Below are 25,150 nucleotides of genomic sequence, written 5' to 3' on the forward strand. Positions count from 1 at the left end.
GTTAAAGACTGTATACCCATACAGTCTTTAACTGTATACCCTGCAGCCCATCGACAGATACTTGAAGTGGGCAGAGTGTAATGTTCCTCCAGGAAGTTCCCAACTATCTTCATGTTAATGCCTTACTAGAGGGGTGAACAACCTTAACTTGACAATGGCAAGGCCTCGGGTATCCTGTGAGTCTTCTTTAGCATATGAAAGTTCTTCCGGAAACCTCCCTTTTCCTTACCTCCCCCAACCCCATAGTATATAATCAGCCACCCCTTCACAACTCCGGGACAGCAGCTCTTTCTGCCCGTGGGTCCTGTCCCCGTGCTTTAATAAACCACCATTTTGCACCAAAGACGTCTCAAGAATTCTTTCTTAGTCATCAGCTCCAGACTCCTCCCCATTGAACTTCACCTATATCCCAAAACCCCATCAACTGGAGTTTTTTTTTTTTTTTTAAAGATTTTATTTATTTATTTGACAGAGAGCCAGCGAGAGCAGGAACACAAGCAGGGGGAGTGGGAGAGGGAGAAGCAGGCTTCCCGCGGAGCAGGGAGCCCGATGTGGGACTCGATCCCAGGACCCTGGGATCATGACCTGAGCCGAAGGCAGACGCTTAACGACTGAGCCATCCAGGCGCCCTCAACTGGAGTTTTAATTTTATAGTTTGCTCAGTTCTTCCCTTGCTTTAGTACATACACATTTCAATGTCTTAATGTTTGCAAGCTCCATTTTCAATAAGTGCTATTTCCTAACGCCCTAAAATATAAAATTATTTGGCACTCCATTTGTTAAAAGTTTGGTTGAATATTGCTGGTTTATTTCGAACAAAATGCAACCAAAATCAACAGTTTTTTCAAACCGTATAAAATCAAACTGGCTATAGAAACAGGTAATTCCACTAAATTTCGTTATATTCCCTATTAGCCCATGATGAAAGCAACTATATTTCAGTCACTCTTTCTGTGTATGTATACTTTTTAATTAAGAAAAATGCATGACATGGATAAATAATAAAGGGAAGCTTTAAGGAGAAAAAAAGAAAAACGTGACTTGAAAAAAATTGTAGATTTTTTGTTGTTGAAGTGCTTATTTTTTTATTTTGAGAGAGCTCCTGTGCATGCAAGTGAGGGGAGGGGCAGAGGGAGAGAAAATCTCAAGCAGACTCCCTGCTGAGTGCCACGCTGGACTTGGGGCTCCATCTCAGGATCCTGAGATCATGACCTGAGCTGAAATCAAGAGTGGTTAACCAGCTGAGCCACCCGGGCACCCCTGTTGAAATGTTTAAAAAGTAACACTGAGCTGAAAAAGATGCATTCTTGGAAAAACTTAAGATACATGCATGTATATATAAAAATACTCTATTGATGTTAATTTCATTATTTAGGTCATAGAGGTTATTTTAATGGACAAGGGCATAATTTATTTTACATTTTTATCAAATTACTTTTTGGGTATGAGTTTTCAGAGAGAAATACTTTGTTTATAAAAAATGAATATTTCAAAACACTGAAGATTAAAGAAAGAAGCAGCATGGGGGCGCCTGGGTGGCTCAGTCTTTAAGCGTCTGCCTTCGGCTCAGGTTGTGATCCCAGCGTCCTGGGATCGAGCCCCACATGGGGCTCCCTGCTCAACGGGAAGCCTGCTTCTCCCTCTCCCCTTCCCCCTGCTTGTGTTCCCTTTCTCGTGGTGTCTCTCTCTTTCAAATAAATAACTAAAATCTTAAAAAAAAGAAAAGAAAAGAAAAGAAAGAAGCAGCATGGAAAGGATCCAAGGGAAAGCACACCAGGGGAAAAAAGAATTTGTAAGACCTAGAGTCACAGGCCCTCAGTTAAGGCATCATGCCCCTCTGCCCTATACCAATAATAGCTTAATGTGGGAATTATAATAGGGGAAGGGCAACTTGTCTTCAGCAGTAGGAGACCCCAGGTCTGTCTGACTGCACCATACATATATACTTTAGCCATGCTTATGTGAAAAAGGGATTCCAAGGATTCTTAAACATTTTAACTTATTCACTTACCACATCTAAAGCACCAAAACACTCAGGCTTTAATAGATCCTGAATTTGAAATATCATAGAGTACAATGTGAGCAGTGATCGCCCAGAATAGTGCAATTCTGTGAACTTGTTAATTACTCCTGTTACAGGAGGAGGTAAATTGCCTGGGGGTTTTGTGTGTGTGTGTGTGTGAGAGACAGGTGCTGTGTGTCTTGCACTCCCCCTTGTGGTTGGAGTGTGTTACTAATGAAACAATTTTCAAATTTAACCCCCAAGAAGATCAAGAACTTCCTTATGGTATTTAACTATAAAAACAAACAAAAATGTGATTATTTATTTATTTATTTATTTATTTTTTAGGATTTTTATTTACTTGTCAGAGAAAGGGAGGGAGAGAGCACAAGCAGGGGAAGTGGCAGGCAGAGGGAGATGCAGACTCCCGCTGAGCAAAGAGCCCGCTGGGAGACTCGATCCCAGGACCCTGAGATCGTGACCGGAGCCGAAGGCAGACCCTTAACCAACTGAAACACCCAGGCATCCCATGATCAGGTATTTAAAAGGCAGAGCATAAAATTTATATCAGTAAGGTCTATACCTGGTAAATTACTAAATTAAGAGAATGGATTTCCTTTTTATTCTTTTTTTTTTAATTTAAATTCAAGTTAAGAGAATGGATTTTCATGGGTTATCAGTTTGCCACTAAGATGGGTTTATTATTGAGTCTTTTTTTTCCGTTTGATTATGTTAAAAACTAGGGGTTAGGGGTGCTTGGGCGTCTCAGTCGGTTAAGTGTCTGCCTTTGGCTTAGGTCGTGATCCCAGGGTCCTGGGATCGAGCGTGCGTTGGGCTCCCTGCTCGTTGGGGAGCCTGCTTCTCCCTCTCTCTCTCTCCCTCCTGCTCCCCCTGCTTGTGTTCTCTCTCTCTGTGTCAAATAAATGAATAAAATATTAAAAAAAACACCTAGGGGTTAAATTTATAAATACAACAGTATCTAGAGAATTTTTCTAAGACATGTTAATCACTGTCAAACTTCTAAGGCATTCTTGAGCACTCCATCTCCAAGAATGTTAATATGTTACTCTTTGTCTCTGTTTTCTGTAGGGCAGTACCACGCATGCACAACGCTGCTCTAGTTTTTTCTTCAGTTCACTCAGAGGATGAGTAATGCATGAATTGGAAGGGAGGTGAGCGTTCTTACAGAGTCATCTCAGATATTCAAATACACTATGTTTGAATTCTGTCTGACTTACGTGCCTCAGGGGTCCCAGATGGAGGCTAAGAATGTGACACACTGGTGGGTAAAGAAATTCCGAGTCAATTTATATGAGAATTTTGGCTGAAGTAGGTGGGCGCATATGGGTAGCACCAGGGTGGGGAAGATGACATGGCATCTGTTTCAGATATTATTTACCCAAGCCATGTGGATTCATTTTTATTTTTTTTATTTTTTAAAAGATTTTATTTATTTATTTGACAGAGACACAGTGAGAGAGGGAACACAAGCAGGGGGAGTGGGAGAGGGAGAAGCAGGCTTCCCGCCAAGCAGGGAGCCCGATGCGGGGCTGGATCCCAGGACCCTGGGATCATGACCTGAGCCGAAGGCAGACGCTTAATGACTGAGCCACCCAGGCGCCCCGTGGATTCATTATAAAAAGGGACCGAATGCAGAGAGTGAGGGGCCCTTTGAGATATAGGGCAGACGCCATCTTTCCTCTGCGCCCAGGTGGTGAAGTAGGATAATGGGATTCTCCTCACTCCTGCTGGGGATATGGCTTAGTGTCCCTAACTATAGCAGAGACGTCCGAGCACAGAGCAGCATATCTAACATCCCAGTGATCTGCTATTTCAGGAACACTGAAAGACACTGAAAGTTTCTTTGTCACTTACACCCGCTTTCTTTCAGAGGGAGTAGTCTGCGGTGACAATGAGAAATCTGTGCTTTCAAGCTGCTTCTAAGATGGTCTAAATCGGGGCACCTGGGTGGCTCAGATGGTTGAGCGTCTGCCTTCGGCTCAGGTGATGATCCCAGGGTCCTGGGATCGAGCCCCGCATCGGGCTCCTGGCTCGGCGGGAAGCCTGCTTCTCCCTCTCCCTCTGCCTCTCTCCCTGCTCATGCTCTCTCTCTCTCTCTCTCTCTCTCTGTGTGTCTCAAATGAATAAATAAAATCTTAAAAAAAAAAAATTTAGAAAAAAAAAAGATGGTCTAAATCAGCAAAGGGCAGCCAGAGTCTGATAATATTAAGTGATAGTTCATAACTACACATGAAACATCCCTTGGGGATTCCAAGCAACACGTGGTAGTAGTCGAATAGGAGCATGAGAGTCTATGCACCTGTCTGGGTGCATAGACTCTGGGTGCATAGACACAATTTTATTGTGACCTGCTTCGTGTTCACAGACTGGTGAGGTCAAGAGGAAATTGGGTCCCAACTCCTACATGTAATCGTGCATGCAAGAGAAAGGGTACAAGAACTAGTGGAAACCCTTTTTATGGGCATTTTGTCTATAGTTCATGCCTATTGCATTTCAGGCAAAAAATGTTTCCTTCAAAGCTCTTTGTCGAATACCTTGAGAATATGGTATCATCATGGCCAACTCTGTCTAAGAATAATGGTTGTTAACAACACAGAATAATACAAAGATTTTTAAAAGTGCAGGATAAAGGGGATGGTTATGATGGTGACCACGGTTTGAGAATACTTATATGATAAATGCTTTTAATCATTTTTTAATTTTAATCATTTAATGATTTCATCATTAAATCATTTTACATTCTACATTCTCAGGTGCATGGAATGTTTTTATTATTGCTGCTTAAATATTCTTCAGTAATTCCTGTCATTTCTGGGTCTGTTTCTGTTGATGACTCCTCTTCTGGTTATGCATCACTATATCCTGCTTTGTATGCCTACACATTTTAAAAAAATATATGTATTTATTTAAGAGAGAGAGAGAGACAGAGAGTACAAGCAAGTGGAGAGGCAGAGGAAGAAGGAAAAGCAGACTCCCTGCTGAGCTGGGAGCCCCATGTGGGGCTTAATCCCAGGACCTGGAGATCCTGACCTGAGCCGAAGGCAGACGCTTAACCACCTGAGCCACCCAGGCGCCCCATGCCTACACATTTTTGTTTGGATGCTGTGTATTTTACTTGGTTAAGTCATGAAATTGGTTGAATTCTTTTAAGGTGTGTTAGGCATTGTTCTTCATAGGCACTTGTGGACCAGGTTAATTCTTTCAAATCTTGTTTTAAACCTCTTTGAAGAAAAAGCTAGGTTTGCTTTTGCTTTTGGATTAATTTATCCCCATTACTTTATCTTATGCCTCACATATTTTCAATTTTCACTCTGGCTGCTAGGAACAAAAACTGTGTCCATCCCTATGTGGTCACAAAAAATTATTTGGCCGATTTATTTCTCATGGATCCTTTCACACCTTCAGGTAATTTTTTTTTTTTTTTTTTTTTTATGGATGCTTAGATCTATACTCAGCCAAAGTCTCGAGGGCATCCTTCTGCATATCTCCAGAGTTTTCTTTTTGTGTATGTCTCTCATCTCTGGTCCTCTTCTCTACAAACACAAGTCACCCACCTCCCCAAACTCTGATCTCTGTCTGCTCAATTCAGAGACCCTGCCAGCCTCTGGCTGAATGCTCCCACCCCATGCTGCAGCCTAGAAACTGCATTCAGACTGCACACTGGGGCAGTTGTAGAGGTCACTTTGTTTCACTTCTTGCAGTGATCACAATCCTCCACTGCTTGTTACTCAATGCCTGAAAATTGTTGCTTTATATACTTTTGCATTTTCTAGTTGTTTAAGTCAAAAGGTAAAAAAAAATCAAAAAGGGCGCCTGGGTGGCTCAGTTGGTTAAGCGACTGCCTTCGGCCCAGGTCATGATCCTGGAGTCCCAGGATCGAGTCCCGCATCGGGCTCCCTGCTCGGCAGGGAGTATGCTTCTTCCTCTGACCCTCCTCCCTCTCTGTCTCTCATTCTCTCTCTCTCAAATAAATAAATAAATAAAATCTTTAAAAAAAAAAAATCAAAAAGTCAAAAACCTAAAAAAGGTTACTCCACTATGTCCCAAATCAGAAGTTTTAATTCCTTTATTTTCAGACTGTATCATTCATGATATTTTCTTTTATATAATTTTTTCTCAAATTAAAATATGAATTACTAACTGAGGGTTCTAGAAGGGAGGGGGGTGGGAGGATGGGTTAGCCTGGTGATGGGTATTAAGGAGGGCACATTCTGCATGGAGCACTGGGTGTTATGCACAAACTGAATCATGGAACACTACATCAAAAACTAATGATGTAATGTATGGTGATTAACATAACAATAAAAAATTTAAAAAAATATTGAATAACTTAGGAGTAGAGATCATGTTCTGTTTCTTTTTATCTTTATCACCTCACATTGAATTTTTTACAGGGTCCTAAAGAGGATAGCTAATATTGATTCAATGATATAAGTGTTTTCAAGTTTGTCTTACAATAATACTACAACATGAAAATTATTATGAAATTCATTTTATAGATAAGGAAACAGAGGTACAGAGAGATGAAGTGATTGGCCCAAAATCATACTGGTTGCAGATGTCAGAATGAAGACCTAGATCCAGAGACTGGGCTATATATACTGATTCAGTAAGTGTCTTCAACACATCTCGTGTGAGTAAATCCCTGACGAAAAAATGAGGTCTGAGGAAAAATTATCATCATGTACACAATGGTAATGAACCATACAATTAAACTAAAGCTTTTCTTTTCTTTTTTAGAGGCAGAAAAAAACAGAGATAAAGAGATCACAGACAATTTAGGTGACTGAGAAAAGGACCAGCAGATCTGGCCTTTAATACAATTGCTGGGAACTCTGTTTTGAAAGTCCTCCTGGGGGCACCTGGGTGGCTCAGTCAGTTAAGCATCTGCCTTCGGCTCAGGTCATGATCCCAGGATCCTGGGATCGAGTCCTTCATCTGGCTCCCTGCTCAGTGGGGAGTCTGCTTCTCCCTCTGCCCCTCCCCCCACTTGTGCTCCCTTGCTCTCTCTCAAAAAAGTAAATAAAATCTTAAAAAAAAAAAAAAAAGAGAGTCCTTCTTATTTCATTGCCAGATGCCCAGGACTCAAAAGCAAAGTACTTAAAAAAAAAAAAGCAAAGTACTTACGTAGCCATTTCTAGTACTCCAGGAAAATACTTCTCCACAACAGGAACAAACTTAATTTTTGTAATTAACTCAATCCCAATAAATTGACAGGTATGATTAAGTACCCATCATAAGAATAATGATAATTATCATAATAATGATCATATTAATAATACTGTGTTGAATCACTAAATTGTACTCCTGAAACCAATATTACACTATATGTTAACTAGAATTTAAATAAAAATTTGTAAAAAAATTAACCATGTTATATGATTTTTAAAAAATCTAGATATCAAGTACATTTTAAGGCAAGTTTCCTGGCAATATTTAATCAAGGCTCTTCATGAGCAATAGCAATGATAATATGAGTCTGGGTAACTAGACATCTGCCTGACTCCCTGAGCCCATGGTTCTCAAATATTGGCTCTCTTCAGTATCACTTGGAAAGCTTGTTAAAACACTGGGCTTGGGGCGCCTGGGTGGCCCGGTCGTTAAGCGTCTGCCTTCGGCTCAGGTCGTGATCCCAGAGTCCTGGGATCGAGCCCTGCCTGCATTGGGCTTCCTGCTCCGCGGGAAGCCTGCTTCTCCCTCTCCCACTCCCCCTGCTTGCGTTCCCTCTCTCACTGTGTCTCTCTCTGTCAAATAAATAAATAAAATCTTTAAAAAACAAAAAACAAACAAACAAACAAAAAACACTGGGCTTGCCTCCAGTGTTTCAGATACAGTAGGCCTGGGGTGGTGTCTGGGAATTTTCACTTCTGTTACCTGATGGCTAATGCTGCTGGTTTGGTAACCAGAATTTGAGAATCTGTGTCCTAAACAACAAAATCATTTGGTCCTTATTTCAGATGTTTCTTAAAAAAAAAAAAAAAAAGTCTTGGGGTACCTGGGTGGCGCAGTCAATTAATTGTTGGACCCTTGGTTTCGGATCAGGTCATGATCTCAGGGTTGTGAGATGGAGCCCTGCATTGGGCTCCATGCTCAGCACAGAGTCTGCTTGAGATTCTTTCCCCCTCCCTCTCCCTTAGCTCCTCCCTCTACTCACGAGCTCGCTCTCAAATAAATAAACAAATAAAATTTTTAAAAAAATTCGTTTTAACTTCAACCTTGTTATGAAAGGAATCCATCAAAAGAAATCAAAGCAACACTATGGGTAAATCATGTATGGTTGTGCTGAAGAAAACATTTTTTTTTTTTAAAGATTTTATTTATATATGAGAGAGCACGAGCAGGGGGAGGGGCAGAGGGAGAAGCAGGCTCTCTGCTGAGCAGGGAGCTGGAAATGGGGCTCGATCCCAGGACCCCGAGATCATGACCTGATCCGAAGGCAGACACTTGACTGACTGAGCCACCCAGGTGCCCCCTGAAGAATAAATTTTCTTACATGTAGTCAATATTTATTGCTTTAATGTGGCTGTGTTTAATTACCAGTTCCTTAGCAATATGGGATTAGTACAGCCTTTCTGCTGTTTTGGTTTTAGCTCTAGTGCAGCATGCTGGTAAATGTAGGTCCCATCTTGGTGCTCACACTGGTCCTTGGCGTCCAGCCGCAGAGATTCTCAGATGGTCTCTGCTCTCAGTGACCAATCGCTACAGTACAAGGGCTTGCTTCTCTCACTCTTACCACAGCTCCTTACCACCTTATTTAAAATTGAAACTCTCTCTCCCAAACCTTTTATTCTCCTTTCTTGCTTTATTTTTCTCCATAACTTTTGTCACCGCGTAAATTTTCTATATAATTTTTCTGTATATGTTACTTACTGTATGTCTCCCCCTGTTATAATTTAGATCCAGTAGGGGCCTAAGTTTTGTCTGTTTTGTTTATTGGTACATTATAGGCACCAAGCCATGCTTGGCAAATGGACGAATGAATCATTTCCTTTGATCTGTGTACATTAACACATATTACTCACTGACTGACCTGGTTCATTTGCTCTATTCCGCACACATTATTAAAAATTATACTTTTTCTTTGGCCATTTTTCTACCTGAAGTTAGGTGCTAAGCCTCTTCTTCTTCTTCTTTTTTTTTTTTGGTGAGTAAAGTGTTAGAAGTTTATTAAGCAAGGATACAGAATTAGCTCTCAGAAGTGAGAGGGGTCCCGACAGTGTTGCTAAGGAGAGCCTTTAGGGTTGGTCTTTTATAGAAAGCTAACCGGGGAACTTAAATCCTTTTAACATCTCTGTTGATAACACCTTCAATGGCTTACTTCCTTTTTAGGGTCTAGTTATTCTTTGTTGGTCACAGGTGCTTATCATAAAGACACCCACCCCACAGGCCTAGGGTAGGGTGGTCCGATTTGTCCCCTTATCTCTGGTTTCCCCACATTTTTGGGATTTCTGTGAGCCTGATCACATAGCCCCTTATCTATCTCTCCCTACCTAGCCTCACCTGTCCTTACTTATTCGTCTCCCTGGAATAGTAACCCTAAGTGCCATTAGGGAATGGGTTGATGACCGCTCTGGCTGCTTCCGGCTGAAATGGGATGGTGGGCTGCGTGGCTAAGCTTCTTCTTAAGGTTCACTTTGGGCCATCCATCAAAAAGGACTGTGATAATTTTCACCTAGTTGCTATAGGTTCCACATCTGGATTCATCCATTCCTATTTATCAGTATGTAACACAAACTTCTGCCAATAACTATCCTTTTCTTCATGTTCTTGATGTCCTCACCTTTGACAGTTTCAGGTAACCCATCATATCAGTCTTTCATGCTCTCCTGTTGCCTCAGCCTAAGGCCATGACTATACTACTCCAATCAATATTCAATAAACAAACACATCTCCTGATAGATAATAGTATTTTCTAACCCATGTTTCCTTTATATTACCATACTGCTTATTGTCTCAGCTAACCTTGAAAGTGTTGACTCTATTCTGTTTCTTTATATATGCAGACTGTTCTACCTACTTTATTTTGGCTTTTACCCCCAAAATTCTATTAAACATTTTACCAAAGTCTTTCATGACCTGCCCTTCTTATGTTCCTTTTCTCAGCAAATATCTCCACCTTTCACTCAGGTTTTCTTTTCTTTCTTTCTTTCTTTTTTTAATTGAAGTGTAAATGACACACAAATTAGTTTCAGGTGTACATCATAGTGATTCCATATTTTTATAATTATGAAATGATCCCCATGATAAGTCTAGTTACCATCTGCCACCAAATGATGTGGGATGCTTCACGAATTTGCATGTTTTCCTTGTGCAAGGCTATGCTGATCTTCTTTGCATTATTCTAATTTTAGTGTATGTGCTGCCGAAGAGAGCACTCACTCAGGTTTATTGCCAGAAGCTCGATAGCATCCTGAGTCTTACCTCTTTTACCCTCAATTCTCACATCATATTTATTTGATCTAAGTAAATAAAAAAAGGTGAAAACTGAATCTCTTGAAATTTTCAAGAGTGCCTAACCCAAGAAGTTAAAATGCTCTAACTTTACATGTCTTGTGATAAGTAGTGATATTTTATTATCTATTATTTCATTTAGAGATGGAGGCATTAAGTCTCAGATAAGTTGTGACATGGTCAAAGTCACCTGGAAAATAAACTGATTTAGCCAAGACTGGATTTGGAAACCTCTGGATCTTATTTAGGTAATGTTTAATGGTTTAAAGCCATGAATATACAAGACTTGATGGGTTAGATTTTTTTTTTTTTTTCTAGATGTAAGCAGAATTTCCTTCAGTTTGGTATGGTCGTTGCTCATCCTTTTGACACAGTCTCAGGTTTCTGGAATGTCCACCTGGGACTATATTGATGCAGAATGAATGTGCTGAAGATAAAAAATGTGTGTGATGTACTAAAGACTAATGTGAAGTTTTCCTAAATATCAAGGACATGAGTCTGTTCACTGTCCCTCTCAACACTTCTTTCACCTTTCATTTCTCAAGCTATAAATAAAAGGGTTCAGAAGTGGGGTCACCACTGTAATGAGGACAGCAGCTATCTTGTCAAAATCCAGGGAATAGTTCTGGTTGGGTCTCACGTACACAAAGATGTTGCTCCCGTAGGCAATGGACACAACTGTGATGTGAGAAGCACAGGTAGAAAAAGCTTTTTGATGGCCTTGGGCTGAGGGGATGTGCAGGATGGTAGGTGTAGGACCCAGTAGCGAATGCCAGGGAGCTCAGGATGACAAGGGCAGATAGGAGAAAGTTTATCTGCTCAATGAGGTACATATCTACACAAGCCACCTGCAGAAGAGGGGCAATGTCACAGAAAAAATGATCAATTTCTTTTCTACAGTAAGGTAGCCTTGTCACTACAGTGGTTGGTACCAACATGGACAGGAAGGAAGGCTCCCACCCAGCAGCCCAGGACCAGCAAGAGGCAGGTCCTGCTGTTCATGATGGTTGTGTAGCGCAAGGGATTACAGATGGCCACATAGTGGTCAAAGAACATCACCGCCAGGAGGATAAACTCCACTGTCCCCAGAAAGAAGTAGAAATATGTTTGAGTGGTGCAGCCAGCAAAGGATATGGTTTTCTTCTCTCCTAGGAGGCAGGCTAGCAACTTTGGGGTAATGACCGTGGTGTATAAAATATCTAGACAGGACAAATTACTGAGGGAAATGTACATTGGGGTCTGCAGGCGTTTATCGGTCCATATTAGGAAGATGATGATAATGTTTCCTGTTGTGGTTAATGTGTAAGTCAGCAAAAGAACCACAAAGAGGAAGACGCGAAGCTCTAGGAGAGCAGGGAAGGCGATCAGGGTGAATTCAGTCACGTGCTCCAATTTCCCATGGCCTTGGCTACATGGTGGGCATGGTCTCCCTTAGGAAACAAGAAAAGGAAAATCAGCTTAGGAGGTCATTTTATAAATACCTGTTGAAAATGTGTTGTGGAGCGTGCCTTCCATTGGGAGATGGGTCAGGGGATTAGCCCTCGATCAGAAAGTCATTATTGGGCATCCTTGGGAAAATCAAAATACCATTTAGACACAACTTTTTCCATAAAATGAAAGAAGAGTGGATTAAAAAAATCCTCTAAGGTTCCTTCCAGTAATAAAATTCTACTCATTTTCATTAAATGAAATTTTTCTTCTCTTCAGTGCACCCAGCTTCATTTTCCTGGATCAAAATGTGCTATGAAGTACTGACTCACACTTAAACAAGAATTATTTTTTTTGAAGTTTACAGTCACTGAGAGGGAAATTCTTTTAAATACTTTCTAGCCTTTTGTATAACAAATTTTCTTTTACTTGGGCAGTTGACATTGGTGACCTGCCACAAGTAAGAGATAAAGGTTGATTTCTTTTTTCCATTATTTGGTGATCTCCAGAGTCTCAATTTTGAAAACCTTTTCCTTGTATATGTAGATCTATGGGAACAGACCAGAAGTATCTGAAAGGAACAGTGGTTCATGGTTCCTGCTAATCACTTTAGATGACACATCTAAAGGGCATAGTGGGTATCTTATCTTTAGGTTATGCCCTGTGTCCACAACCTACCTTCTACAAATTCTGTGAAGTATGTAAGCTATACATCATATATCTGGCTGATTATTATTTTTTATTGAAGTGTAATTAACATACAACATTTTAGGTATACAATGTATCCATTCAATAATTCTATGCATTACTTGGTTTCACGATGATAAGTATAGTTACCATGTGTCACCATACGTTATTGCAATATTATTGACTATATTCCATGTGCTATACTTTTCATCCTTGTGACTTATTTATTTTATGACTGGAATTTTGGCCCTCTTAATCCCATTCCCCCTCCACCTCCCCTCTGACAACCACCAGCTTTTTCACTGTATTTACAAGTCTGTTGTTTTGTTCATTTGTTTTTTTGATTCCACATGTAAGTGAAATCGTATGGTATTTGTCTTTGTCTGTCTGACTTATTTCTGGCTGATTTTTTTTTTTTAAAGATTTTTTATTTATTTATTTGACAGAGAGAGACACAGCGAGAGAGGGAACAGAAGCAGGGGGAGTGGGAGAGGGAGAAGCAGGCTTCCAGCGGAGCAGGGAGCCCGATGCGGGGCTTGATCCCAGCCGAAGGCAGATGGTTAACGACTGAGCCACCCACCCAGGCGCCCCTCTGGCTGATTATTTAAGGGGACGCTAGACAATGTGATTAAATCAGAGAGGTACAGATTATACACAGGGGGTAAAATAGAGATAATTTAGCTCACTTTCTTTACTTGATTAGCTGAAATCATAAAACTACATCAAGATCTGGGCGCCTGGGTGGCTCTGTTGGTTAAGTGACTGCCTTCAGCTCAGGTCATGATCCTGGAGTCCCAGGATCGAGTCCCACATCGGGCTCCCCGCTGAGTGGGGAGTCTGCCTCTCCCTCTGACCCTCTCCCCTCTCATGCTCTCTCTCACTCTCTCTCTCAAATAAATAAATAAAATCTTTAAAAACAAAAACAAAACTACATCAAGATCATCTAGTTCTTTGTCCCAGGATCTGAGAAATTTCTTTGGCACAGATATCCCCATTTCGGGTTAAAAGCACTCATGCTTTAATCTCCAGGCTCTCTTTGTCTAGATTTTACTTAGCTCCTCCTTAACAAATAAGTTAGAGGTTATTCCCCTCATTTTCCTTTTTCTCACCTCCCCTCCTACTCTCTTTCCAAGATAAAAATTTTGCCTTCTTATTTCATTTTTTGTTTCCCATTACAAAAAAAAAAAAAAGCCTCACATTTTTCAGTGCAAAGAATTAGAATATGCAAATGCAAAAAAGAAAATTATAACCTGTAAGCAAACCTGTTAGAGATACAGTGACAACATTTTGGCTACTATATTTCCAGGCCATTTCAAAATTAAATTACTTACATATGTATCTAAAATAAATGATGCTGACATACTATTTTGTAACTGGCTTTTCTTATTTTTCTTTTTTTTAAAAATAATAATCATTGTCCTTCCATGTCAATTACTAGAACTCTGCACACTCATTTTTTAAAATCAGCTTCTTTGAGGTACAATTGACATACAAAGAACTGCACATGGGGCACCTGGCTGGCTCAGTTGGTGGAGCGGGCAACTCTTGATCTCAGAGTCATGAGTTCAAGCCCCATGTTGTGCGCAGAGATTACTTAAAAATAAAATCTTAAAAAACGGGGCTCCTGGCTGGCTCTGTTGGCTAAGCGACTACCTTCGGCTCAGGTCATGATCCTGGAGTCCCAGGATCAAGTGCTGATCCTGGAGTCCCAGGATTGATTCCTGCATTGGGCTCCCTGCTCAGTGGGGAGTCTGCTTCTCCCTCTGACCCTACCCCCTCTCGTGCATGCTCTCTCTCTGAAATAAATAAAATCTTAAAAAAAAGTTTTAAAAAAACCTTAAAAAACAACAACAAAGAACTCCACATATTTAATATGCATAATTTGATGAGTTTTATGTGATTTATGTGCAAGAATATTTACTCAGTCATTATCTATACAGGAAGGAACTGTTGATCATCTATATTAACAACACTAAACAATTGGCTAAATATCTGTGGTGCCATCCATAGAGTCAGAGACTGTATGACCCTTAGACGAGCTTGTGTGAAGGAAACTCTGGGAGGTGTTGGGTGTGTCTGTCACCTTAATTGTGGTGATGCTATTATGGATGCGTGTATGTGCTCAAACTCATACAAGCTCTCAAATGATTCTATAAGTTACTGCACAAAAGTGGCTAATCATGAATAACTATACCAACATAATAGCACGTGAAATCTCACGTGAACTTTCTGTCTGAGGCACCAAGTGTCTATTTTGTGCGTGTATTGTATTATTATGTCCATGAGGTTGTTCAACAGGCAAATGATAGTTCCCACTTTCAGATTCAAGTGTTTGGTAAATACAACATTCAAGATGAGCTACTGTGAGGTTTAAACTAAATCGTATGTGTGGCAAGATCTAACAGATTCTTGCTTAAAAAATGGCTTCATTCAGAAAGGATTGAGATAAACTTAAAGGAGATGAATAATTAGAGTGAACTGTTTCTTGAATAAATAACAATAAATTATGGAAAGTTTAATTTGGAACTGAGGAATATTCTTAATGCATCCTTAATCTGAATCCCCCAGATTTGCATCTGACCCCACTAAGAATATGACAGATCAGAGAGACTACACATGAGAAGATACATTTAACAAAAGTACTCCATTAATAAATAAAACATAGGTGAAAAAATATACTACGTTTCACGGATTGTATAAATGATGTAAGATTCTCCCATGTTTTGTACATGCAGACATAGCAAGAGGCTCCAACGGTGATTATTATGTGTGCATGAATTTACTCTAAATATTGTACTTTGAGATTTTTCTCTTGCCACTTCTATTTCTAGGTCTAGCTCATAGAAATATCTCTTAAAGATACAATAAAATTGACTAGGTCACTGAACCACCTGACCCCAATATGTGTCCTTGTGATTAGCATCCTCACTACCTACCCATCCAGCCACGGCTTGGATGACTTCAGTGAATGGGAAATCTCTCTCTTGCTTTAGCACTGGCTGAGTGAAAAGCTCTTATCTTGAATGCAAAACTCTGTAAATTCCAAATACACGTTCATGTTCTGACCTTTCCAACCAAATACTGACCTTTTTCACCATGGCAGGCCTTAAACACCTCGATGATCTAGATATCCTCTTTGCCCCAAAGCTTCCCAGTGAGTTCCACACAAAACGACTCTAGAGTCTGGTTTTGCAGATAGAGAATGTGGTAGTAAAGTGTTAAGAAGCTTGAAAAACTTGCAGGAATAAATCAGCTGGATTAGAGTAGATCGTCCTTAACTCTATTTAAAAAATTATCCTGGAAAATCATTGATTCTCAATTCACAGCTATTTTTCCCCTTGCAAGAAGGCTAGTTTTGAGTTTTTGGTTAATTCTCAATCATTTGAATTATTTAGTAACTGGGCTGTGTTGGATATAGAACCCCATACAACTAACTCAGATGTGGCTGATGCAGAATCCTTCTTTTTTTTTTTTTTTTTAAAGATTTTATTTATTTATATGACAGAGACACAGCGAGAGAGGAACACAAGCAGGGGGAGCGGGAGAGGGAGAAGCAGGCTTCCCGCAGCGCAGGGAGCCCGATGCGGGGCTCGATCCCAGGACCCTGGGACCATGACCTGAGCCGAAGGCAGACGCATAACGACTGAGCCACCCAGGCGCCCCTGCAGAATCCTTAACAGCATCCTTGCCACACCAGTCAGAATGGCTAAAATTAACAAGTCAGGAAACGACAGATGTTGGCGGGGATGCGGAGAAAGGGGAACCCTCCTACACTGTTGGTGGGAATGCAAACTGGTGCAGCCACTCTGGAAAACAGTATGGAGGTTCCTCAAAAAGTTGAAAATAGAGATACCATACGATCCAGCAATTGCACTACTGGGTATTTACCCCAAAGACACAAAAGTAGGGATCTGAAAGGGTACGTGCACCCCGATGTTTATAGCAGCAATGTCCACAATAGCCAAACTATGGAAAGAGCCAAGATGTCCATCGACAGATGAATGGATAAAGAAGAAGTGGTATATATATACAATGGACTATTATGCAGCCATCAAAAGGAATGAGATCTTGCCATTTGCAACGACGTGGATGGAACTGGAGGGTATTATGTTGAGTGAAATAAGTCAAACAGAAAGACATGTATCATATGATCTCACTGATATGAGGAATTCTTTTTTTTTTTTTAAGATTTTATTTATTTATTTGACAGAGAAAGACACAGCGAGAGAGGGAACACAAACAGGGAGTGGGAGAGGGAGAAGCAGACTCCCCGCCGAGCAGGGAGCCCGATGTGGGACTCGATCCCGGGACTCCAGGATCATGACCTGAGCCGAAGGCAGTCGCTTGACCAACTGAGCCACCCAGGTGCCCTGATATGAGGAATTCTTAATTGCAGGAAACAAACTGAGGGTTGCTGGAGTGGGGGGTGGGGTGGGAGGGATGGGGTGACTGGGTGATAGACACTGGGGAGGGGATGTGCTCTGGTAAGCGCTGTGAATTGTGCAAGACTGTTGAATCTCAGATCTGTACCTCTGAAACAAATAATGCAATATATGTTAAGGAAAAAAAAAAAAAGATAGCAGGAGGGGAAGAATGAAGGGGGGGAATTGGAGGGGTAGGCGAACCATGAGAGACAATGCACTCTGAAAAACAAACTGAGGGTTCTAGAGGGGAGGGGGGTGGGAGGATGGGTTAGCCTGGCGATGGGTATTAAAGAGGGCACGTTCTGCATGGAGCACTGGGTGTATGCACAAACAAGGAATCATGGAACACTACATCTAAAACTAATGATGTAATGTATGGGAATTAACATAACAATAAAAAATTAAAAAAAAACCCAACAGCATCCTTGCCAAGTGACAGCCCAGTGAGGGGAACTTATAATAGTTTTTGGTATCTCGTTCTACCTTTATGGTTAGTAGAGTACTAATTTTTCCACTGGAGATTTTACTAAATGGTCTTGAATACTCTAAATCACCAGATTAAAGGTGACTTGAATATTTTTTTAAAAGTTACCCCAATCTTTTTCTCTATAAAGTTTCCTTTTATTTTTTTTTAATTTTTAAAAATTTTTTTTAAAGATTTTATTTATTTATTTGAGAGAGAGAATGAGATAGAGCATGAGACGGGGGAGGGTCAGAGGGAGAAGCAGACTCCCTGCCGAGCAGGGAGCCCGATGTGGGACTCGATCCTGGGACTCCAGGATCATGACCTGAGCCGAAGGCAGTCGCTTAACCAACTGAGCCACCCAGGCGCCCAGGTTTCCTTTTTTCTATGAACTTTTTTTCGTAGGTGGATGAACCATGTTTTTTATGGGCTTATTTGCCTTAGAGATTTAGATGAAAACAGCTCTTGGGGATATGGGTCAAAGGAAGTTAATTAATAATATTGTTACAAAAGAATTTTGGTTTTGAACTACCTAATCACAATTACAAAGTTCTAGAAGGTGCCAAATTGACTGCTAGCGGTTCCTCGGGGATTTTCTGGGTATTTTGCTTTATCTATTTAAAGGAAAGATAATACTTAAAAAACTTTTCATCCTTTTTAAGTCATTGATACAATAGAAAATGTTCTCCAACAATAAATATTCTAGAGTTTCAGATGCCATCTAGTGTCTTGGTCTCTATTAGCACAGCATGTTTTTTAAAAGTTTTTTTTTTATCTTTTAAAAAAGTTTTATTTAAATTCCTGTTAGTTAACATACAATGTAATGTTAGTTTCAGGTGTACAATACAGTGATTCAGCACTTCCATACAACATCTGGTGCTCATCACAACAAGTGCACTCCTGAATCCCCATCACCTGTTTCACCCCTCCCCCCACCCACCTCCCATCTGGGAACCATCAGTTTGTTTTCTATAGTTGAGTCTGTTTCTTCATTTACCTCTCTTTCCCTATCCCCTATGTTCATTTGTTTTGTTTCTTAAATTCCACATAGGAGTGAAGTAATATGGTATTTGTCTTTCTCTGACAGACTGGTTTCACTTAGCATTATACTCTCTAGCTCCATCCATGTTGTTGCAAAAAAAATGGCAAGATTTCATTCTTTTTTATGGCTGAATAATATTCCATTATATATCCATTCATCAGTCAATGGAAACTTGGGCTATTTCATAATTTGACCACTGTAGATATAATGCTGCTATAAACATATCAGACAAATTACCTTATGATTTCACTTGTATGCGGAATAGAGGAAAATGGGGACATGCTAGCCAAAAGCATAAAGCCTTCAGTTATAAGATGAATAAACTCTGGTATCTAATGTACAGCATGGTGACCACAGTTAATAATTCTATATTGTGTGCTTGAAATTCGCTAAATAGTAGACAGTTTAAACATGCTCACCAAAAAAAGTAACTCTGAGGTGAAGGATGCGTCAATTAATTGATTGTGATGATCATTTCCCAAAATATATATTTATGTCAAGTCTTCATGATGTACACTTTAAATATGTGCAATTTTATTTGTCAATTATACATCAAGTAAGCTTAAAAAGTAAAAAAAATATATAATGCATCAGATTATTCCACCAACATGCACTAGACTGTCTAAAATTTAGAAGACTGATAACACCAAGCAATAGTAAGGATGTGGAACTGTAAGAGTTGATATATTATCAGTACAAATGTATATGATACAATGACTTTGGAGAACATCTTGCCAGTTTCTTATAATTAAACATATTCTTACCATAACACATAGTAATCCCACTTCTCAGAATGTATCTAACAGAAGTGAAAACAAATATTCACATAAAAATATGAACTCACCTGTTCATAGAGACTTTATTCACATTAGCCAATACTGAAAACAACCCAAGTATCCATCATCTGATGAATAAACAAACTGTGATCTATCTGCACAATCTATCTTACAGATAATCCTCCATAATACAGAGGAAGAAAAGACCGACACCTGAAACACTTGGATTAATATCAAAGTATCTGATTAAGCAAAGGGAAAAAACCACAAAAGACTACATGAAGTAAGACTGCATTTATGTATAAAATTCTAGAAAATGCAAATTACCCTGACAGAAAACACATCAGTGGTTCTCAGGGACTGAGGGTAGGAGGGGAGAGCATTTCCTGCAAAAGGGCACAACAGTTTCTAAGATAATGGAAATGCCATAAACCATCATAGTGGTGCTGGTGGCTACGTGAAGGGAAACCAGTGTCAAAACTCAACCAACTGTACCCTTAAATTGTTCATTATGTGTACATCATACATCAATAAAATGGATTTAAATTATGTACGTAGACATATAAATCTATGTAAAGAATCTCTTTTTTGGAAAGCAACTTAAAGCTTATTTCAATACATGATGATCATTTCAGAAAAAAAAGTGTTTTAAGTTCTCCAAGTTTCTAGTTCCCTGAGGCTTTAAAGCAGCTCTCTAAGTTTCTCTTTAAATAAATAAACAACCAAGAGAATGTCCCAGGAGACCCTAACTTTATAACTGTGGTTAGTTACTTCCATTCTGACGTTCTGTGATGGCAATAATAATCATTACCCTTCTTTTATGCCATAGTCCCAGGTGCCATTGTAAACCAAATCTCTGAAGGTGCACACAAAATCTCATTAATTATTGGAGTTCATCCCATTGTAAGCACTTTAGTAGAGTGCTTACTCTACTACTCTACTACTCTACCTAGGTAGAGGCAGGGTAATGTTATTTTCTGGAGAGAGTGAATAAAGGTGGTGATACGTAAAATCAAGTCAGGATACCTGATGAATGAGCAGGGGTGACCTAAGGAATCGTGACAGTTTAGAGAAATGCTTCAGTGAATGCAAATATGAATTCTTCCGACAATCTGATGGATCCACAGAAGAAATCGAAATCCACTGAATAGAAGTTACATTCCCAAAGCTAAAAGAAAAAAAGGCCAGCTGAGATTTGGGAGGCATTCGGCCACTTTTGCCAGAGATCCAGAATAGAAGTCAGAGGACCTGCTCGAGATCCAGCTGTGTGTGACTTCTCCATTCACCACCAAACCTCGCCATTCTGCCCCTCCTGACAAAAATGTGCTCCAGAATACACAGGACTTGAAACTCAGAGGAATATTCTCAGGTTGAGATACACTGGAGGTGTCACATGAAAGATGAAGAGATAATGTAACACTTGGACTTATTCCAGGTGTAAGTCGAGACTTCGCTTTTTCTGTGAAAATATGAAAAAGAACTGAGAAAAAGCCACAGAGGTTATGGAAAAGAACAATTTTTCATTCAGAGGAAGAAGGATGGAGTATTTAAGCAAACACTGAATAACCATTTGGTGTGGTTTTGAAAGGGGGATTAGCTACCACACGGGGAAAAGTCTGACTATGACTGAGATTTACACAGAATTCAACACTGAAGCAATCACAGAGTTGAAAGAATAATGGAAGGAATGCAGTAGGAAAAAAAAAACACCCTAGTTTGAGTTTCCTAACATACTTGAATAGAGAAAATACCAAGGGTGCTGCAATCAGTATGATGTAAGTATACTCTATTATGCAATTATCCATATCTGAGTCTCACTAAATTTGTCTACATGTGTCTTTTATGAATTAAAGTGTAATTACTGCTCTCCCCCAAGTTATAGTGAAGGCAGCTGTAAAGTACGATAGCTTTACCGTTAAGTATGCAAATGGAAGTCTTTAATGTACTCGGCTTGCAATGAAACTTTGTCACATTTTACCTACAGCAGCAAAGATCCCAAATTATCTCCAATCCCCAGCCCCACCACATCTCAGTCCTTTTCTGTTCCTCCTTCCCCATCCTGATATTCTTAACAAACATACACTAAACACCAAGTATACATACATCACTGTATTCATAGGACCTAGCTGAGGACCTCAGTCTGTCACCGTCATTATCCTCATTTTAGAAAACACTTAAGACACGATGCTTAGGAGTCTCATGAAAGAACCAAAGCTACAGTGACCAAATAAAAAAACAAACAAAACTACAGGTTCTCTGATCCCAAATCTGCTATGATTTTTCCATTAGTCCACATTTTTCTGAGTGAATCTGGAATCTTGAATTGTGCCAGTGGGCAATTTAATGCCACTTTTCAAGGATCCACAAATGGTAACAAAGAACAATCTTCCCCCAAAATGAAGGTCATGATTAAATTCTTAGACACAGATGTCATAATCCAGAACCTTTCCCTCTAGACAGGATGGGCTCGGGAGGGCACAGAGGTCATCTAGAGAAGACCAGCACAAAGCCAGCTTGTTCTCCACTATCATGAAGTTAAGAGACTCCCCAAGGAGAGCAACGCTACAGCTGTAGCTCTTCTCAGAGTTTATTTGACCCAAATATAGCAGAATAGAAAGCTCTCGATGCCCTTTTTTTCCATTCATATATGACCCCATGACAACCATGGCAAACAGCAACTCCATTTGTGTTCGACCATCCCAGAATCTTGTTTAAAAATGGCACCGTGCTTTTGCAGATCTCAACCTGTCTAACTTTTACAACACCAGAGGGAAATCAAGCTCCTATCAGGGTCATCAAAGCCTAAATACCCAAGAAGGAAAATGGAGGACTTTAGGGACGTTGGGAAACAGTTGGCTAGATAAATGGAAGGAACAGTGGAATAGATGATAGGCACCTTTGTCTGATGAGAATCCACCTTTGTCTGCCTTAACACCTGCTAGTCTCCAGTGTGGTCAGTGAGGAAGGTGGGAAGGGGGACATGAAAAGCAATTTCAAAGCATTTCCACTTGTCCACATACCATGCTCTAGTCTGTTTTTATATTAGACCTCAGCAACATTAACACGTGTCCACCCAGATGTGGTCATGCCTTTCTGTGCTGTAGTAATCAGTCTGGAAGTTTATTCCCTGGGTGCAGGAGCAGTGGGGGGAGGGGTGAGTATCATAATATTGATGGTGGAAGAAAACTGACAGGTGCAAGACCCTATTTCAATAGATCAGCCCCTTTGAGGTCCTTTGATAACTTAAAAGCACTTGATTTTTGGAATAAATGAATGGGAAATACAAATAATGAGCACCTACAAGGGCCAGAAAGAGTCCCAGCAAACTTTTCAAATGGAAATCTGTTCAGAAAAAAAAAAAAGTCTTTAAGGCAAAAAAGGCTGCTAGGAGTTACTTTTCCCAGAGAGAGAACCTGAGGAAAATGGACGGCTTCCCTGTAGGAGGAACTCAGTGGGCTCTAAACCTAGAGGGATCCTAGCTCAGGTTCATAAATTGGTCATTTGAACATAAAACTAAAGGATTAGTCACGAAATAAAACACCAAAGGACAGGGCTTCAACTGAATTATACAAACATGCAGTAGATGTTCACCGAAGTTGAGCCGTATTCCAAGAGGAGCATTCCAAACACCATCCATCTGCATCCACTTTCTTGCACTACTATTAACAACCTGATGTTCAAATTGCTGAAAAGAATGTAAGGTATAAGAGACCTATTGAAGAAGACCTGTAAGAATTCCCAATTGGGGAATGGGAGGGGAAAGAGTTGTTGTTCTTTTGGATGCTGCCATACATTGCAAAGAACAATGATCATTTTTCCAAGAGACGTTTTTCAAATGTATGAAATAGGTTATGCAAATTATGAAGCATACATCATGCACCTCCTTGCTCCATAACAGTGTAGACATCAAAAACTATCAATATAAGAAGTAAGAACAAACTATACAGCCTTATGAGAGATCAGTTATTATTACATCCAAAGAACGTGGGGACAACCAGATATCACATTGAGACTCATGCAATCCCAATAACAGCAGTGAGGAGAGACAAATGCAGGTCAGATTCCCTTTCATTGGGCTCTCTTGGCCAGTCTCAGGGTTTCTGCTCTTTTATATGAATAATACCTGAAGGGTTGAAATAATTCGGCAAAAAGGAACTCAACTTTATTAACATTCCCTTTCTCCTTTTGCAACTTGACTGGCTGGATTCTCAGTTAAGTATTCTCTTTTCTCAGGCACAGAACGTCGCTGTGAAAACAGGAGATCAGGAAGAATGCAAGACAGAAGGGAAGGGAGCACCAGGTCAAAGAGAAAAACCATCGTAAAGACCAGAGCTTAATGGGACCACAGAGGTAATTTCATTCAACCAAAAATTTTAAATATGAGAATCCCAAGGTTAGAAGAAGTCATGTAATTTACCCAGGGTCCTACATTTATTAGAGTGAGTGAAATCAGCATGAAATCACTCTTGACTCTACATCGAAAGCTTTTACTACTTCATCTTTAACACTGACATTGAGAGATGAAAACTTATTTTAGATAATTTTCATTTCTATAATTTTTTTTTTAGAGACATGCTGACCACTAGGTCTGGCGTGAGATGGATATGCAAAAACAGACCACAGTGACTGAATTTACCCTGACTGCCTTCCCTGTTATCCAGAAGCTTCAGATCTCCCTCTTTGTGGTCCTCCTGTTTACTTATATGCTAACTCTAACAGGAAATACTGTCATCATTTCCTTAATCTGGGCTGATCATCGCCTCCAAACCCCAATGTACTTCTTCCTCAGTAATTTGTCGTTTTTGGACATTTCATACACCACCTCAGTTACCCCAAAGCTGTTAGCTTGTCTCCTAGAGGACAAGAAGACCATATCCTTTGCTGGCTGCATCACCCAAACATACTTCTTTTTTTTCTTGGGGACAGTGGAGTTTATCCTCCTGGCGGTGATGTCCTTTGATCGCTACGTGGCCATCTGTAACCCCCTGCACTACACCATCATCATGAACAGCAGGGTCTGTCTCCTGCTGGTTCTGGGCTGCTGGGCGGGAGCCTTCTTTTCAGTGCTGTGCCCACTATTGTGGTGTCCACACTGCCTTCCTGTTATAGAGAAATTAGCCATTTCTGCTGTGACATTGCCCCTTTGCTGCAGGCGGCCTGCATAGACACTCATTTCATTGAGATGATAAGCTTCCTCTTATCCTCCCTTGTCCTTCTGACTTCGCTGGTGTTCACCATTGTGTCCTACACTTACATCATTTCTACCATCCTGCGCATCCCCTCAGCCCAAGGCCGTCAGAAGGCCTTCTCCACCTGTGCTTCTCACATCGTGGTTGTGTCCATTGCCTACGGGAGCAACATCTTCATGTACGTGAGGCCCAACCAGAGCCACTCGCCGGAGTATGATAAAGTGACGGCTGTCCTCCCCACAATGGTGACCCCTTTTCTGAACCCCTTCATTTATAGCCTAAGGAAGGAAAAGGTAAAAGAAGTTTTGAGAGAGGCAATCCACAAAATTATGTCCTTATGGCACAAGAGAACTTGAACCTTTTTGCACAGGAGAACTTGAAAGTGAGTGTGCTAATCAGACTCCATGTGGAGAAAAGCATACTTGAAGACCATAAAGTCAAAGATTTGTGGGAATATATAAAAAGGCTTCATGCCACATCAGATACAAGGTATTACAGTCAAGGTCCAGAGTAGGCAATTCAAGCATAGGAAAAATAATACGTTTTATTTTTTTTTAATTTTTTATTGTTATGTTAATCACCATACATTACATCATTCGTTTTTGATGTAGTGTTCCATGATTCATTGCTTGCGTATAACACCCAGTGCTCCATGCAGTACGTGCCC

The 25,150-nt window shown here is 40.2% G+C and overlaps 2 protein-coding genes and 1 non-coding gene across 3 annotated transcripts; 1 reads left to right on the forward strand and 2 right to left on the reverse strand.

The window, feature by feature from the left end:
* Nucleotides 1-10,292: 10,292 nt before the first annotated feature.
* LOC118013572 lies at nt 10,293-10,398 on the reverse strand. Its single transcript, XR_004680058.1, has one exon. It is a non-coding gene; the product is annotated as a U6 spliceosomal RNA (small nuclear RNA).
* A 537-nt stretch (nt 10,399-10,935) lies between these two features.
* LOC118013490 (olfactory receptor 6M1) lies at nt 10,936-11,874 on the reverse strand. Its single transcript, XM_035009431.1, is given in 5 exon segments — nt 10,936-11,009; nt 11,012-11,220; nt 11,222-11,421; nt 11,423-11,856; nt 11,859-11,874. Coding segments are annotated over 5 exon segments (933 nt in total).
* A 12,024-nt stretch (nt 11,875-23,898) lies between these two features.
* LOC118013086 (olfactory receptor 6M1-like) lies at nt 23,899-24,839 on the forward strand. The gene is given in 2 exon segments (XM_035008739.1): nt 23,899-24,361; nt 24,364-24,839. Coding segments are annotated over 2 exon segments (939 nt in total).
* Nucleotides 24,840-25,150: the final 311 nt, after the last annotated feature.

This window comes from Mirounga leonina, unplaced genomic scaffold (genome assembly GCF_011800145.1).
Source record: "Mirounga leonina isolate KUSES-001 unplaced genomic scaffold, KU_Mleo_1.0 Mir_153, whole genome shotgun sequence".
NCBI lineage: Eukaryota > Metazoa > Chordata > Mammalia > Carnivora > Phocidae > Mirounga > Mirounga leonina.